This window comes from Ascaphus truei, chromosome 2 (genome assembly GCF_040206685.1).
Source record: "Ascaphus truei isolate aAscTru1 chromosome 2, aAscTru1.hap1, whole genome shotgun sequence".
Taxonomy (NCBI): Eukaryota; Metazoa; Chordata; class Amphibia; order Anura; family Ascaphidae; genus Ascaphus; species Ascaphus truei.
In genome coordinates, this window is record NC_134484.1 from 72,733,691 (window position 1) to 72,751,749 (window position 18,059).

Genomic DNA, 18,059 nt, shown 5'->3' on the forward strand with positions numbered 1-18,059 from the left:
CATAAAACGTTTTTTTTTTAAATGTAATCTCTATTAAAATAGAAAGAGAGAAAAGGCAATCCTTTAGATGAGGTGTACTCCTAAATACTCCAAGTGGGTAAAATACCCCTTAGAGATGTATAATGATCTGGACAAAGTCATTTTTAATATATATACAATTAAAAACAATGAGAAAGGACCTCCAAAAAACTGCAAAATAGAGGATACATTATCGTAATAGGGGAATGGAAGGGCTCTGGCGCTACTGCGCATGACAGACTTGAGAAAACTCCCGGACGATCTTCAACCAACTTTATTAACACAACACACACTGGGGATACACCACGATCTCCCCCTCTATGCGTTTCACCCTCTAGGATAGGGCTTTGTCTCGGAGTCTGTCTGTCATGCGCAGTAGCGCCGGAGCCCTTCCATTTCCCTGATACTTACAGAAGGCTGCACGCAGGAGCTGTGGAGGAGAGCAGGTCCCAGACCGGAGAGGATATATAGGTAAGGATTTGATATCCCCCTACTCCGGTCAACTCAGTGGCCATACTTAGCTCCCTCATACCCAGCTCCATTTTGACACCATAGGTGCAATCACTGACCACAGAAGCGCAAGACAGTTTTTTTGCTTTGGTACATTATCGTAATACAATGTATCCATGATGTATTAACCTAACGGAGTTAAAAATGTAAACATTTATTAAGACACGGAATTAAGTGAATAATAAAAGAAACCATAATTATTAAAAGCACAAGATCTGAAGGTTATCAAACCACAATCTGTGGTAACCTAAGCAAAAGGGTAAGCAATAAACAAAGCCTGTATATTTATATTTGCAGAACAAAAAACTCCTGATTTAGAGCTTGTCTTATAATGCAGATTGAAAAATCAAAATGCATTCAATCACACTTTGGCTTCTTCAGAGGTGCAGTCATCCTGAGAGAGACCCTATCCATTTAAATAGATAGGTACATACAGTAGAAGGGAATTAATGCTGTAATCCTGTACAATCTATATAAACAAGATTGAACAGATCTGGTCTAATAAGATGAAAATGTATACATTTCAGATAGTACCAAGAATATTTGTCTACAAATAATAGTGCTTGCTTGACAAACTGCAATCATAACTGTGTAAAATCTAGAGCAGCAGTCAGCACCCATTTTCTTCTAACCCAATAGAGTGAGGTTGCCCATGTTCTCTTCATCTTTTACTTAATTTCACCTGACCTCAGTAACACATAGCCCTCAGTACATATTATTACTTTGTGCTTGAAGTGCTTTCAAGTTTACAAATACAATCAATCAAATAGATATGCCTTGGAGGTATGCTGTTAGTAGACAGTGTACACTGCAACCCATCAGCTGGTTTAGCTCATTCTGTTAAACCTGTTGTTCTGAATAACAGATTGTGTGGGTTCAACTTCGGATTCTCTTGGGTCTGACACCATATCCATTCCTCATAAGGTGCCTTAGACTTATCAACCCAATAACACTTTGTGTGTTGTGGGAAGCAAGTGGAATTGCTTCCTGCAGTTTGTAGAGTTTTATTTATTGTAAAATAAAGTATTTCAATTCAGTATGTGTCTGGCACTCTGCACATGGCATAGTGAATATTTGTGTCCCTGTTCTGTTATACCGTAGCCATGTTTTTGCATATACCTGTGGTAGCTCCCTCCCCCTGGCTTCCTTTAAAAGCAGACCACTTCCAGGTTCTGGTTGACAGTTTAATGTTCCTTGTGGAGTACACCTGAGATACCTGCTAGATTAGCTACATCTGTGAGCAGTGAGAAGCTCAAAAGTAGAATGTAACAATATTCCCAAATTAGCTGGTTATGGCCTAGAAAAGCAGTAGTTGTGTCTTTTTAGTCCTGTTGGGTCTGATACCATTGCAGTCATTAAGTTGGTGCTTTAGGCTTATTATGAACTCTATATAGTTGGTATGGAAATCCTTTTAGAAAGTGTGGGAGAGGGCTCAATTAAATATACTTTGCATTGGCATATCTCAGATGTGCTCCATTTTCAGCACAGGCATGTTTTCCTAATTTATTTGGTGGCACATTTGGGGGGATATATAACCACAACTGGCGAATGCTAATAAAATTAGAAATGGTCTTCATTTCCAATCCGTGGATCAGAGTGTTTTTTTAATCCTGCTTCTCATGTGCCAATACATTTTGAAAAGCATTACTTACCAACCCTTGGTGTATTTTCTTCAGTCTCTAATCCGTGGATCAAAGGAACTGCACCCAATCCAATTAGCAAAAGTCTACTTCCAATCACTTGCATGATTTTTACGAACACGCTCACTAATCGGCTGCATCAGGCCGAGTCTAGAGAACAAGCAGGATTTCGCAGTGAATACAGTACAATTGACCACATCCAAGTCGTAGAAAAAGTGATTTCCCCAAGTAATGAATATGATCTACCACTTAGTTTAGGGTTAGTAGATTATGAAAAAGCATTTGATTCAGTCTACACCTCAGCGGTTTTAAACGCATTAAGAAGACACAGCATTGAAGAAACGTACATTAATATTATAAGGAACATTTACGAAAAGCTACATCAACTATTAGATCACCTGAAGGTGCAAGCAAGATTAGGATCAGCAGAGAGACACAATGTGACCAAAGCTTTTTATAGAAACACTTGAAGAATTTTTCATGACATTAAATTGGGAAGAAAAATCCGGTCGCCCGGTCGCCAGGAGCGATTGGATTTGGCTCGGTGGCGACCCATAATGGCCGCCCCTGCAACGCATGTGTTTCTCTTCAATTTTCACCTGCTCCAGCCGAGAAAAAAAAATCCCCTTCTCCGATTGGCCTGACGCGAGTTGGCCCGCTGCCAAGACTTTTATTTGGGGGGGGGGGGGGCTTGCTCTATATGAGCAGGAGCAGTGATGTCCGTCATTCTTTCCAGGGCTGTTTATAGAGGAAGTGAGTACTCCCCCTGCCTCATGCATTACCATCCCCACAGCCCGCCCCCCATCCCCTCCTCCTTGTGTGCGACGGATGCTACGGATGCTGTGTCTGTCTTTGTGTGTGTGTGCTATGCTGTGTGTGTGTGTGACATGCTGGGTGTGTGTGTGACATGCTGGGTATGTGTGTGCTATGCTGTGTGTGTGTGTGTGCTTGCTATGCTGGGCCTGTGTGTGGAGCGCCTGGGATGGCTGGTTTGCTCTATATGAGCAGGAGCAGTGACGTCCGCCATCCTTTCCAGGGCTGTTTATAGAGGAAGTAAGTGCTGCCCCTGCCTCATGCATTACCATCCCCACAGTCCGCCCCCCCCCCCCCTTCTTGTGTCCGACGGATGCTGTGTCTGTCTGTCTTTGTGTGTGCTGTGCTGGGTCTGTGCGTGTGTATGACATGCTGTGTGTGTGAGTGACATGCTGTGTGTGTGTGTGTGTGTGTGTGTGTGAGTGACATGCTGTGTGTGTGTGTGTGTGTGACATGCTGGGTGTGTGTGTGTGTGTGTGTGTGTGTGTTTGTGTGTGTGTGTGTGTGTGTGTGTGTATGTGAGAGAGAGACATGCTGGGTGTGTGTGTGTGTGTGTGTGTGACATGCTGGGTGTGTGTGTGTGTGTGACATGCTGGGTGTGTGACATGCTGGGTGTGTGTGACATGCTGGGTGTGTGTGACATGCTGGGTGTGTGTGACATGCTGGGTGTTTGGGTGTGACATGCTGGTTCTTTGTGTGTGTGTGACATGCTGGGTGTGTGTGACATGCTGGGTGTTTGGGTGTGACATGCTGGGTCTTTGTGTGTGTGTGACATGCTGGGTCTATGTGTCTCACCCGCCCCGTGTCGCCATGTGTCTTCCTCGCCCTGTGTCCCCTCCCTCGCCCTGTGTCCCCTCCCTCGCCCTGTGTCTCCCTCCCTCTTTCTGTGTGTCTCTCTCTGTCACCCACACTCTCTCTGTCACCCACACTCTCTCTGTCACCCACACTCTCTCTCACCCACTCTCTCTCTCTCTCACCCACACTCTCTCTCTCTCTCCCCCACACTCTCTCTCCCCCACACTCTCTCTCTCTCACCCACTCTCTCTCTGTCACTGTGAGGATTCGGGGATCGCGGCGCTCACAGCGCGACCCCTCCTCACCTTCGTTACCTGCTGCTGCCGTGGTGCGCCCCCCTCGCCGACACCGGTCACCTCGCACTGCCCTGGGGGTTCCCCGCCGCCTCCGGCGGTCCGCCTCTGCTCCGCCTCTCCCTCATGCGGCTGCCATTTGTCCCGGGCACGCGTGAACAGAAGATAATTAATTCACTGCTCTAGCAGTGAAACCACGCCCCCAATTGACTAACAAGCTATTTCCCCAGATTAAACTACCTCACCTGCCTGCCAATGAAGGGGACCTATCCTGGACAGCTCCATGCACTCCTCCAGGTCTGCCCCCTCTTCCCATTCGCCAGCCTCACTATATTATGCCTGTCCTGCCATTCCCACATCGCTTGACATAGTCTCCACTTGTGGATCACAACGCTGGCACTTTCTCTCTTTACTCTCAGGTTACGACTTGGCTTGGCGGACGTCTATCTCTGGCTCTTGCTCCCTGCTTGGACACCGACCTTCCGGAATTCTCCCATCTCTGACCTTGGCTAACGGCAACAATGACGGCACTTCTTTACCGGTACCGGCAAGTATTGCTAAAGCTAAACACCACCTGGCCTGGCAATGCCTAAAACACCACACTCCGGACACGCACCTTTTGCTGTGGGTGCGTGCTCATATACGTCCCACACCTCAGTATAAGGGACGGGTCTGGTCTGCGGGCAGCACCGGCGTAACAGTCACCCACTCTCTCTCTCTCTGTCACCCACACTCTCTCTCTGTCACCCACACTCTCTCTCTCTGTCACCCACTCTCTCTCTCTCTCTCTCTCTGTCACCCACACTCTCTCTCTCTCTCTGTCACCCACACTCTCTCTCTCTCTGTCACCACCACTCTCTCGCTCTCTCTGTCACCCACACTCACTCTCTGTCACCTACACTCTCCCACACTCTGGATCTTGATATCTTATTTACCCTATATATCTTAATTGCCCGATACCTACACCGAAATAACCTATACTGCTTTCTTCCAGATCTAACTCTCGAGCTTCACACGGGAGACATCGGAATCCCCCCTAACCCAGAAGACAGGTAGGGAACACCTCCCCTCCAACATATAACATTGCGGGAATGAGGGTACCTGGACATTGAGGGACTGCGGACCAGGTAAAATCCCAGGCGGGACTGCTGCTTTAGATATTGTGAAGCGGGAGCATCCAGGCACTGGTTAAGGGGTTCAGGAAACTAGTCACTAGTGTGTGTGTGTGTGTGTGTGTGTGTGTGTATCGACACACCACAGTGGTCGACAAATCACCAAAAAATCTACTCGCCGAACAAAAAAAATCTACTCGCCACCTAGTACCACACGTGTGCTGCTTGGGCCAATAGGAGCTCGCCACGATGTGCAAATGTATAGGTTTGTCGAACACTGTATATATATGTATATATGTATATATATATATATATATATATATATATATATATACACTGACGAATACTGAGAAACTGTACATAATACCGCACTCCTCCCTATAGAAGTTTGTTGCTGGTAAAAAAGATAGGCCTTATATATAGAAAAACAAAAAGAATGATTCCTGCGCTCCTACAAAATTGGGCTAAAATAAAATAATAATCTCATGAAAAAGGCTTATTTCGTTAAACCCTTTGGCCAAAGCATTTATAGGCCTGCATGCCACGACAAGGCATAACCGTATGCAGGAACCTAGACTAAATATATGTAATAGTTGTCCCACAGGGTTGCAGACCTGTCTAAGACATGTGATTGTGCTCACAAGTTATATACTTTATTGGCTATATGCGAACGGTGGAGGTTTTATGTTGCCTTTTTCACCCATCATCACTTAAAATATGTGTGTGTGTGTGTGTGTGTGTGTGTGTGTGTGTGTGTGTGTGTGTGTGTATATATATATATATATACACACACACACACCAAAAAAAAAACAGTCACAAATGTATATACATACAATACCAGACTTCAGAGCTCGAAAGTGCAAGATGAGCTAGATTAGCCTCAACATACTGGCTATTTTAACAACGTCAGCTTAGTTCTTGGTGCCTTGGTGTCTAACTACCTTCAGGCAATTAGACACCATAAACCAAATACCTCTGCATATGCCATTAACTACACTGCATCTTTCTGGCAGTCGCTGCCCTGAAAACACCGTTGGCTTTAAGCTGAGGAAGGATTAATTCATAGTTCATTCACTAAAATGGGAGTAAACTACCACTACAGGTTAAATCATTTGAACATGAGAAAGAGAAGTGCTACAACAGGGTCATGCTTTAAAACCCAGGGTTGGGAGGCTGGGGGAAATGTGAGGAAATACTTCTTCATGGAAAGGTCGGTGTATTCCTGGAATAACCTTTCAGCAGGAGTTGTAGAAGCCAAACCAGTGAGTGAGTTGTGATGAACATGACCATCATCAATATGAAAGAAACCAAAGGATCTAATAGGGTATGAGGTATCACAACAGACAGAAAATGGGTAGTCTACATGGGCCAAGTGGTTCTTATCTTCCATTAATTTCTATGTTTCATACAGAAGTCTAGGTTTCTAATTGGGCACAATTCTGGACATTAATAGCTCAGAAGTGTTTAGAAATTTGAACCAGTTTAAGATCCTAGCATTAACACGAGTTAACATTCAAATAAAGACTAATTAAAACAGGTTTAGTCTACAACAGTAATTAGTACCGTCAAAATAGGGGATTATTGCATATTCAGAAATTTCAAACGTGGAATAAAAATAAATAAATAAAAATGCAACGTTTAATTTGAAATGAAAAAATTCAATAAAAATTTGAAGTTGAAAAAAAAAAAAAAAAAAAATAGGGGATTATTACTTTTATGTTAATAATAGTAATAATGCGCTTAGTTACAGTTTGGGCCTGCAACTCCTCCATTTTAGGCACAAATGGTCAAATTTTGCCCTTCTATTTGAGGATTATTACTTAATGTAAAGCAGCATTCCAGCATTGTTTGCAACAACAACAAAAAGTTCCCCCAGGTGGGAAGCAGGGGGTCTCTGGAACTGAACGCGTTAATTTCAGCTTCAGGGACCCCCCTCTGCTTCCTGAGATACTTTCCTCCGAAGGTTCTGCTCCCATGAAAGTTTAAATACCCCTGCATCACACGGGCCAAAAGGAAGCAGTGAGTGATGACGTCGCTACTTCCTATTAGCTCCCATGCTGTAGGAAATTTAAGCCTCCATATTCTTCATGCAGTCACGGATGCTTCCGGCAGCACCCATGGAGGTATCTCCGGAAGCATGGTGACCCCGGAGCTGAAATTAACACGTCCATCATCTTAACAAGCAATCATTATACATTAGATATGCCAATCTCTTTGCCCTGCATTTACTTTCTTCCTTTTAATTCTCTCGCTGTACCTACCTTATATTCGGAATAGAAGGAAGACATTTTATCTATTTAAATATGTAACTTTAATACATTTAAACTGCTCAAACAAAAACAAGTTACAAATAAATAAAATTATATATAAATAGATATTTATTGTGATAAAGATATTAAGAAATGTGTTATAAAACAAACAAAAAGTCCACAACACACAACGTGCATTTCAATCGCAAATACTGCTAGGCACAACAGTATACAGAGCATAATTATACATGTAGCATTGGGCTTCTCTGTCGCTTGTATACATTTGCTATGCTCAATAACTCTCCTTTTTGACACTTATATACATATATATTTCGTGGGGGCTCAGGGGTTCCCAAAAAGAGCTTGCTGGGGTTCTGTGTGTTGTTTAACTTATTTTCAGTTGTCTCAGCTGTTGGAGGTTAGTGGCTCCTCCTTCCCAGGGTTTTAAGCTCGCCCCTCCCCACTTCCAAAGTCAGAAGGTCCTTTTCATTTTACTGGATATAGATCCAATGTGGTCTTTCTCCCTCCTAATAGAGGTAAATGAGAATTTTAATCCTAATAGAGGTATATTAGTATTTTATCTGGTAGTGTTAGGACCTGTGAACTGGGTCTGCCTTGTCGTGGCTCACAGGCTTACAATGCTTTGGCCAAAGGGTTAAACTAAATGATCCTTTTTCAAGAGAATATAAAAGTATATTACTGTGTATTTTTATCATATTGGATGTAGCATTCGGCTTCTCTGTCGCTTGTTGTATACATTTGCCTCGCTCAATAGCTCTCCTCTTTGACACTTATATACACACTTATATACATATTTTGTGGGGGCTCAGGGGTTCCCAAAAAGAGCTCACTGGGGTTCTGTGTGTTGTTTAACTTATTTTCAGCTGTCTCAGCTTTTGGAGGTTAGTGGCTCCTCCTTCCCAGGGTTTTAAGCCCGCAGATACGGCATGTAGGTGATAGCCACTCGAAACCTGAAGGGAAATAGTTTTGTTGGTCGTTCAGATTTACCCCCTGCTTCTTTAAGCCCTGATTAGTGTTAACACACCCAAACTGACAGTAACTCCCATTGACTTGAATGGGACGTAACACCCATTCATGTGTTAACCCAAAATGGAGTTTGATAAATAACCTCCTAAGATCTGAAAGCAGAGGAAAGAACCTGACAAGTTGCAGAGCTAAAGTGGAAATTATCTCTAACAGGAGAGCTCCACTGGAAAACCAGGGAGAGTCATTGAAAGCAAACTGAGAACGTGGCCATGAACATACAGTAAGACCAACATGAATTGTTGTAGGAGGAAGTTGACTGCAAATCAGCTTACTTCAGTAGTTTCTACCCAATACATTTAACATAAAGCAGAAGTTCACCTGGAACACTGACAACCCAGCTAGAACCGGAGGACAAGCTCATGTCTCTCACACCTTCAAGGCAAGTGAAAAGTACCCTGTTTCTAAACACCAAGGAGGGTAATTCTATATTGTCTGACTACCAAGCCCAAAATTCAGAGGAAAAAAAACCTAAAAACTGGTCTGCAGAGCCTGGAAATTTAACCAGAAATTAAAGGATCCTCACAGCACACCCTGCAAAACCAAGGAAAATATGAGGTGCATCCAACAAAGCTAAGAAAGACAGAAGACAGGGGATCACAAGTCAGCCACTTCCTACAAAGAGAACTGGTAGGAGTGATTTATTTCCAGAATACAGCTTGTGTACTGCACTGTTGGTAATTTGCCGTCATGTTATTAATAGTCAGTCTACTTCTAATATATGTAAATGTAAGCGATACTTAAGTGTTTCTACAGGGAATGTACTTAACAAATAAGCTATCTTGCTCTTCAATAAACCGGTACCATTAGTAGAGATTGTGAGTGGTAATGTCTAGATCAACTCCATATACCTGTGGGGAATCCAGTGCGAATTTGTTTGAAAAACTCTGTTGCCGAGTGAACCAGGCCTGGTGAGGTGTAAAAATAGGAGGCCTATCTAGTAATGGTTGGGCTGGTAGTGATTCTGTAAGGCTGCGTCCATGGTGAATTGTGCCGGGCGGAGGCGCGCTGAGGCTGAGGGAAAGCGGGTGCTTTCCCTGGCCTTAGACCGCGCGCCATCCGGGGGCGTGTCGGGGGGGGGGGGGGAGGGGGTGCCTGTGACGTCACGGAGCTGGTTCGCCCTCATTGGGCGAACCGCTCACGTGACCGGCCCTGCGCTCCCTTGAGCGCTTGAATTTAACATTTTTCTAAGGCTTGCGGAAGCGTAAGCGAGCCCCTGCTAAAGCCGCTCTCACTGCAGGGGCTCAGTGCCGAGCAGCAGCGCGCCTCAGCACGGGTCAGCGCATAAGCGCTGACCATGCACGAGGCCTAAGATACCAGACACCTGGTTGGCATATATCCTAGATTCAAGAAACCGGTCGTTCAACCAGTGATTATCAGAATTAAAGTTTTTCCCACTTTGTAAAAAGAAACATACAATTTAAAGACAGATAAGGCTGAGTCCCCTGTGCCGCTGAGCGCGCTGACCGGGTGGTGCTTGGCGAGGTTGCTTCTGGCTATTTAAATTTGGATGTCCCTGCTCACGCGGAGCGTTCAGGCACGGACGCTCACCCACCCTTGGCACTTGGGTAAACAAAAAAAACCCTGTCTTTGAACCGACCCCCGCGCGTGCTTGCGAAATAGCGCGGAAACCCGTCACTCATGTTTGGAGAGTTGGTGACATCACCGCTCTCCAAGCATGAGCGCGGTCAGCGGCACAGGGGACTCGGCTTACGAATCACTTGGCTTGCCGAGTCTGCTAATAATTATGAGCCTATCTGTTGTAAAACATCAGACCCCATCTGATCCCCGGCTTTCTTTCATATTTAGGATAGCCGTGTGTCTATCCCAAGCATCCCAGCAGAGACTTGTTTTTACAGAGATATCACCACATAACAGCAATATGAGAAATCGCAATAACTACAGAAAGCACAAACTCAAAAATATAAATAATTTAATTACAACTATGAAAATACTAATACATTCAATTATATAAAAAGCTAAAATACAAAAGAGGCAGAATAATACCATTAGGTAAACGTACTGACAATTGTAACTGTTCAATTCAGTGCATCAAAACACTTAACACTTTTGTAGATATTTATTTAATACAAACATACATAAAAACTACATATAACTCACCTTAAATGAGCAGTTCCCTCTGCCCATGTTTATTTTATATTTGTATCCCTTTTTTCTTTCATTTTTTTATGTTTATGTTTATTTAACATGGGTGGGAATAAGGGGGTTTCCAGAGTTGAACACCACCTGGTTCCCGAGATACATATCTAGAAAGGTGCCGCAAATACCCTCTCCTCCAAGAGAAACAAAATGGCAGTTGAAATCTCGTTACACAGGGATTTAAATACCAGTAACTGTCAGCACATTTTTCAGTATTTATCTCAAGAACCAGGGGTGCCCAGAGCTAAAATTAATGCTGTTTAGCTCCTTGGGGTCTGGGGCTGCTTTGCACTTATGAAAAAAAACGATTGCAACTTTTCCTTAAAGATAAAAACACAAAAGGTGGCTGTGTAAGGGTCCCCTAATACTTTTCTTGGGTTTAAGAATTTGCTCAAGGTTGATGTTGTTTCTAGACATAATGAGATTAAATGAATTTAAATTGCTTATTGTGCAGATGTTTGTGTGTATTACAAACAATAGAGGAGTTGCACAATTAGATATCCATCAATGTAAACGATATAAAGCCTATTCATTAAAGCAGCAATCCCGACTGGCCACTTGTTCCATGACTGGAACCAGGAGGTGGGTTTTCTGGAGCTCAACTGCTCTAATTTAAATAGTGCAGTTTTACATTCCCAGATTCTTACCAGTGAACATACCAGGTTTAAAGTTCCTTCCTGGGAAACAATATGGCCACCACATCTTGCATGATCCGTGGACCAATAGGAAGCTGCAAGGTCATCAGTTGTGACTTCCCATTGCATGATAATTGCAGCCATATTGAACCCTCAATAAGGTATCTCAGGACAATAGAGAAGTTCAGCTCCAGAGGAACTTCATGTTCCAATTATGTAAATAATGCAATTTAAAGCAGCAATCCCACCAATAATGTTAAATTCAAGTATGGCGTTTCTGTGTCTAAATGATGAGGGCAAGAGGCAGAAGAAAAGAGATGGAGGTGGGGAGGAAAATGTGCCTCTTTCCTTGTATACCACAAACATATTTACCCTATTCAACTCGAGTTCAGATGTTGTCAAAGAATTATATGCATGATAGTTGCTAAAATACACAACTATTTGATCCTCACAATGAGTTGAACAGGTTAAGTATTCTTCCGCTACAACAGGAGAGAATGAGATAACTCTAATGGACTCCTCTCACTCACCCCTTGAAATCCATATCCATCAAAGTAAAAACTTGCCGGTTAATGAATTGTTTAATAATATATCAATATATGGGAAAATAAACTTTTTCAGTGCTAGATGAAGCCCTTAAAAGCAACAAGCAGATCTGCAAAGCATTGGCAGGAATCCCTGGCTTTTAAAGGCTAGCTACACCCTTTTAAGTTTTAGGCTTTGCATTGTTAAAAATCTGTATGTCCACCACTGGAGATAAACAAAATGCCATTTACAGTCAAATATTTGTAGTTTAAAGTTCAAGTAGCTATTTAGACCCTGGAGAAATGTAGATTTGTTGTTGTGCGATACCCTTTTTAGTCCCAGCATGAGAATACATGAAATGATAGTGTACAGAGAGGTTTCTAAACCTCAGATCTCTGCTGCTCACAGAACTCTTAAAGTAGCAAAACATGTAGCACTGCAGCCATTTGTTATTATAGGGTTGAAGGAGGGGATCTCGGGAACTGAACTTTAATTTCGTTTAATTTAATACGTTAATTTCAGCTTTGGGGACCCCCCTCCTTCCAGAGATACAGCCACAACGGAAGACATCACAGCCTCCTATTTGCCCACGTGATGCGGGCCATTTAATCCGCCATTTTGTTAGGCCCACAAGCTCCCTGGCTGCAGAGATACCGACACCCCCTACGGATGTAATTATCCCTGGCAGCAGGGGCTCCCTGAATCAGCTCTGGAGACCCCCTGCTTCAATCCTGTAATAGAAAAATACAAATTGTGCAGTGCTACAGGTTTTGCTACTTGAAAGGAAAGACCTGTGACGTTTTGCAAACTCTTTGTACACCTATGTCACCTATAAATAACTCATGTCGGTCCCCTTAAAAGCCATCTCACAACAATGAAAATAATTTATATGTCAGTATTTTTTTTTTTCCTGTAGAGAAATATTGAGGCAATAAATCTGAATTCACCTGCGCCTTCTGGTGTCATCAATAACTTCCCAAATAAAAGATGGGTACATAATGAATCCTTTGGAAACAATAGGATTGATCATTTTATGTCAGACTTCCTTTTGTACAGCACTATTAGGCTGCGCTTATAGTGACGGCGACGCGACGTCGCGGCAAAACAAATGCATTGCCGCCGTCGCGTGCGATTATAGTAAGCGCGGCGCGACGGATTGGTCGTGATCGCTGTAAGTCACCTGTATTTGATTTTCCAGCGACCGTCGCGTCGCCGGCACTATAAGCGTAGCTTTAGGGTGAAAGTAATTTTTTTATTGTGACACACTAATGTAAAAATTGTGTAGCCAGCATTTTACTTGAGAATTTGATAGTCCTGAGTCTTAATCTGTATCTGTTGCCTACATTTAGCACAGGTTGAACTTGATGGACGTACGTCTTTTTTCAACCTCATCTACTATGTAACTATGTTTATCTCCCATAGAAAGAAAGTGACAGCAAACAATATGGAAAATATGGAAATTTGTTGTTGCACTTTTCAAAAACGTTATGAAATAAACAGCACCCTTATTGGGCCATAATACTTTAAATATGAACCTGTTGGAAATGTATATATAAATATTTGTTAAAAAATTCTGATATGTTCATTATATTAACATTTACAAAACATTTCTAATGAACGCTGCCAGTAGAGATCTCCCTTTTTGGTTTTAAATCAGAAATCTTTCATCTATTAGAGTTTTTGATGCCAAATTCTTCTTCCCCATCGCACCACGAAGCAGCCTAAAAAACTTAAACACAAATAAAAAATGATGTTTAGAAAAAAAAAAAAAAAAAACACTTGACGCACACAAAAATAGCTACATTTCATAAGGCAAAAAGTAAACAGAGCAGGCAAAATACGGAAAACGTCTGTTTAGCCAAAGAAATTACACACACTGATATAGAATTCCTTAAAACAAGTGAAAATATAAAGTAGGACGTTTTGGACCATCACCTTGAAATAATCATTATATCACAAATCATTACACTCCCATTTTGTGAGGCTAGCACAAGGGAAGTCATTGAAGGAGCAGCCCCACTAGTACAGGGTTTCCCAAACAGGGGTCCACATGAGGTGTCTCTCCAAGGGGTTTGAGAAAATATATTTATATATATTTTTTTTTTAAAGATGGCGGCTCCCATGCAGTATAGAAGACAGTATAGTGGGGTGCTGTGCCTGTGTGGCGACTGCACACTTAGTAAGACCCCAAATTGCATCTTAGCACGGGTGGTATAGTGGTCAATTGCAGTAGCAGCTTTCAGAGTTGCTCCCCACAATATTTTGCATCCTCAGCGGAAAGGCATTGTGGGACGTGACTTTTTAAGTTCCCACACTGATTGATAGCTCTACCACCCACGCTGTCTGTACACCCGGAGGTGACGTTTGGAGCCTTATTAAGTGTGTTCCTCCCACGAACTCAGGACACTATACTGCCTGGGAGCAGTCAAACTGTTTTGTTAACAATAATCTGATGAATAGGCAATGAGTGATAAATTATGGGTTCGCAGAACAAATATTTTCTAGCAGATCTGGTACAAATAAGCCTAGTTTAAAGCAGCCATCTAAATTACTACCATAACAAAAATAAATATATTTATACTATAGCAAAGTCAATTTGCTGCTGTTTATAACAACTCCATCCTTTTTAAATTCTGTAGTTGAGTTCTGCTGCCATTTACACTCAATAAGACCAAGGTGCCATGGTAACAACTGATTGCAATAAAATAATCAAAAGGTGAAAACGTTAAACAAATTATACCAGCACAACATGAACTTTAAGATTAAGTTATGACTTCATTTTTGGGAGGGAGGGGAAGGAAAGGGGAGGGGGGAAGGTAACAGGGAGGGGGAAGGTGGTATGAAGAGTGTGGTGAGGTAGGGGCAGGGGGAGTTGCGAAAGGGGGAGTTATGGTGAGGGTGAGGTAGGGGGAGGAGAGGGTGCGGTAGGGGGAGGAGAGGGTGAGATAAGGGGAAGAGAAGGTGAGGTAGGGGGAGGAGACAGAGAGGTGGAGGAGAGTGTGCGGGAGGGGGAGGAGAGTGTGAGGTAGGGGGAGGAGAGGGTGAGGTAAGGGGAGGAGAAGGTGAGGTAGGGGGAGGAGACAGTGAGGTGGAGGAGAGTGTGAGATAGGAGAAGGAGAGAGATGGATAGCTCATTTGAGAAACTACAAGTCCAAAGACCTATTTTATGTGGTGCTGTTTGCCTCTTATGGTTCTTGCAATTAGCAATGGGATGAGGAACGCACACTGACAAAGTCAGTTACGGTGTGTGCCAAAATCCTTTTAAAATGTATGACAGAGCTCTTCATCTGGCGGCCTGCTGGCCCAATGCAGCCTACGAAGGGCCTTTGAGAGACTGCTTTTAATTTCATTGTAGTTGGCCAAGTAGCGAAGTGAATTGATGTTCACACTTAAACTCACTTGTAAGTAAAGGAACTTATTTTTATTGAACACAGACGTCGAACGCGATTGTATCCTGCAACTCTGAAATGGTGGCGGTCGGCAAATCAAGTAAAGTAATATTGCGCTATGATTGGCTCATGTCTATCTTGTTGTGGTAGTAAATAAAAGCATAGAATCAATCACTCAATTTAAAGCAGCACTCCTGGTTAGATTTTTCTAAAAGAAGGATTGAAGCAGGGGGACTCGAGCTTAACCACACTCATTTCAGCCCCGGGGACACCCTGCTTCCCGAGATACCTACCTGCGTATGGGGTGCCAGTAGCCTCTGCGGCTGGGCTTGGTGGGGCAATCGAAATGGAGGTTTGAAAGCCTGCGTTATGTGGGCCAATAAGAAGCCATGACGTCATCCCTTGCGGCTTCCTACTGGTCTGTGTGACCAGAACATTTAAACCCGTGGGGCTGCTACCGGCACCCTTCTACACAGGTAAGTATCTCTGGGAGCAGCGGGTCCCCTTCTACGCAGGTAAGTATCTCTGGGAGCAGCAAGTCCCCTTCTACGCAGGTAAGTATCTCTGGGAGCAGCGGGTCCCCTTGTACGCAGGTAAGTATCTCTGGGAGCAGCGGGTCCCCTTCTACGCAGGTAAGTATCTCTGGGAGCAGCGGGTCCCCTTCTACGCAGGTATCTCTGGGAGCAGCGGGTCCCCTTGTACGCAGGTAAGTATCTCTGGGAGCAGCGGGTCCCCTTGTACGCAGGTAAGTATCTCTGGGAGCAGCGGGTCCCCTTGTACGCAGGTAAGTATCTCTGGGAGCAGCGGGTCCCCTTGTACGCAGGTAAGTATCTCTGGGAGCAGCGGGTCCCCTTGTACGCAGGTAAGTATCTCTGGGAGCAGCGGGTCCCCTTGTACGCAGGTAAGTATCTCTGGGAGCAGCGGGTCCCCTTGTACGCAGGTAAGTATCTCTGGGAGCAGCGGGTCCCCTTGTACGCAGGTAAGTATCTCTGGGAGCAGCGGGTCCCCTTGTACGCAGGTAAGTATCTCTGGGAGCAGCGGGTCCCCGGAGTTGAAATGAACGGGATTCAGCTCCGGAGATTCCCTGTTTCCTACATAAGGAAGAGTATATGGTCCTTTAATAGCCGTGAACCATGTTTGGTTGATACAAATACCAACATGTATAGTAGTAGTAAGATGTCTACATATAGAAAACAAAATTCAACCCAATTGTATCAAGGTTTTATTGTTTGGAAAATTAATATTCCCTGATTTTTGGTGTTCCTGTTTTAACAACTAAAAACTGAAAACACAGAACCCTAAGCAAACATTAAATATACCCCTGCCCATGACATCCGCCATTTCGTCAGCCTTATTACCTCCTCTCACTCCCACATACAAGACTTCTCCCGTCCTGCTCCCTCTCTGGAATTCCCTACCATGAGCCATCAGACTTTCCCCAGAGTCTGAGTCTAAGGCCTAGGACATAGTGCAATCAGCGTCGCTGAGGCGGGCTGAGCCGCGCTGAGCATCGCTGAGCCTCGCTGAACAGATGCACAAAAGCCCCTGCATCTGTAATCAGCGTGGCTATAGTTTCTCCCTCCGCATGCGCGCTGATGCGTGCGGAGGCTGAGAAACTTCCCCGAGACAGGCGTTTTTGAAATTTGCCGCACGGGGAAGCGGAGGAGCGGTCACATGACCACTCCCATCCAATGGGAGCGGGGGACTAGCCCCGCCTCCCGCTCCACCTCCTGGCACGCCCCCGCCCGCCCCTTGAGCGCGCTCACTGCCTCGCCTGCAAGGACAGGAAAAGCCCCATTTTCAGCAGGCGAGGCAGAGCAGGAGCGTGCTGAGCACACTACAGTATGTCCCAGGCCTAAGCTCTCACAAGCAGGGCCCTCATTTCCTTCTATATCAGTTTTTGCTTGTTTGGCCTTATTTGAATATCATTTTGTTTATGTAATAAACATAACTCTGCACCCCCCATCGTACCGTGCTGCGTTATATGTTGGTGCTTTACAAATAAACAATAATTACTAATATATACACACAGAAAACAGAAAGCTATAAAAATGTAAACCCATATTTTTTTATAACAGGTGAACATTTGCAATGCTTATTGTCATGTATACAAAAGTCAGCAAGAATCAAACCAACTTACCTCTTGTTGCAGGTAAGTGAGAATTGCAGCCAAGACAAAGTTTTGGGAAGTGATATCGACAATAGAGAAAAACAATGTATCGAAGATGAGAAGTGTAGACTCATTACCGTAGAAAAGAACATCGCTGAAAGAATGGGTTTCATCTGAGGGAAAGGAAAACAGTTTGTCAACTAGGTCCTTCATCACAATGCCTAAATCGGGAATGTTCTGACAGCCAAATCAATGGCATCCTTATGTGTGGGTACCCTGTAAATGCCCCAAAAAATGCCGGTCCAGCAGCAGAAGCAGAAAGTACACAGGGAGACCAGAAAATACATCTGAGAGAAACTGAGAAAATGATACAGAAGAGTCAGAGAAATTAGGGTAAAAAAAAGAAACAAAACCAAGCTGTAGTGTAATATCTTGTTCATGGCGAGGTAGCGTTTTGATTAAACATTTGCAAGATGACATCAGTGACTTCAACATTCATGCCTAGATGAGCCACCTGTGCTGAGGCTGGGATATCCTTAAAACCTGACCTGTTTGGGGGGGATGGGGGAGGGGGTGCATGAGGACTGGGGTTGAGCTCCCCTGATCTAGTGCTGCTAAATGTTTCTGACCACAGCCTGGAGGGGGCACTGTAGCTTTAAAGAACCTGGTTTAGGCAGCCAAAAACCATAGCAGCATACAATGACATATCATACACAATATGAAGGATTCTGCCGAACACCGGCACATTCCCATTGAACTCTGTAAT

The 18,059-nt window shown here is 43.9% G+C and overlaps 1 protein-coding gene across 3 annotated transcripts in view; it reads right to left on the minus strand.

Annotated features, from left to right (window-relative positions):
* Nucleotides 1–7,594: 7,594 nt before the first annotated feature.
* TMEM67 (transmembrane protein 67) overlaps nucleotides 7,595–18,059 on the minus strand; it is a 59,744-nt gene continuing 49,279 nt past the window's right edge. Inside the window, exons 27-28 of one of the 3 annotated variants that reach the window (XM_075582721.1) lie at nucleotides 17,324–17,466; nucleotides 7,595–8,401 (exon numbers count right to left, since the gene is read on the minus strand). In XM_075582721.1, coding sequence (XP_075438836.1) covers nucleotides 8,300–8,401; nucleotides 17,324–17,466 — 245 coding nt within the window. In that variant the 3' untranslated portion in view covers nucleotides 7,595–8,299. Of the gene's footprint in view, nucleotides 8,402–12,642; nucleotides 13,524–13,556; nucleotides 16,275–17,323; nucleotides 17,467–18,059 lie in introns of those variants that run through there. The other 2 variants (XM_075582722.1, XM_075582723.1) reach the window with 2 other exon arrangements.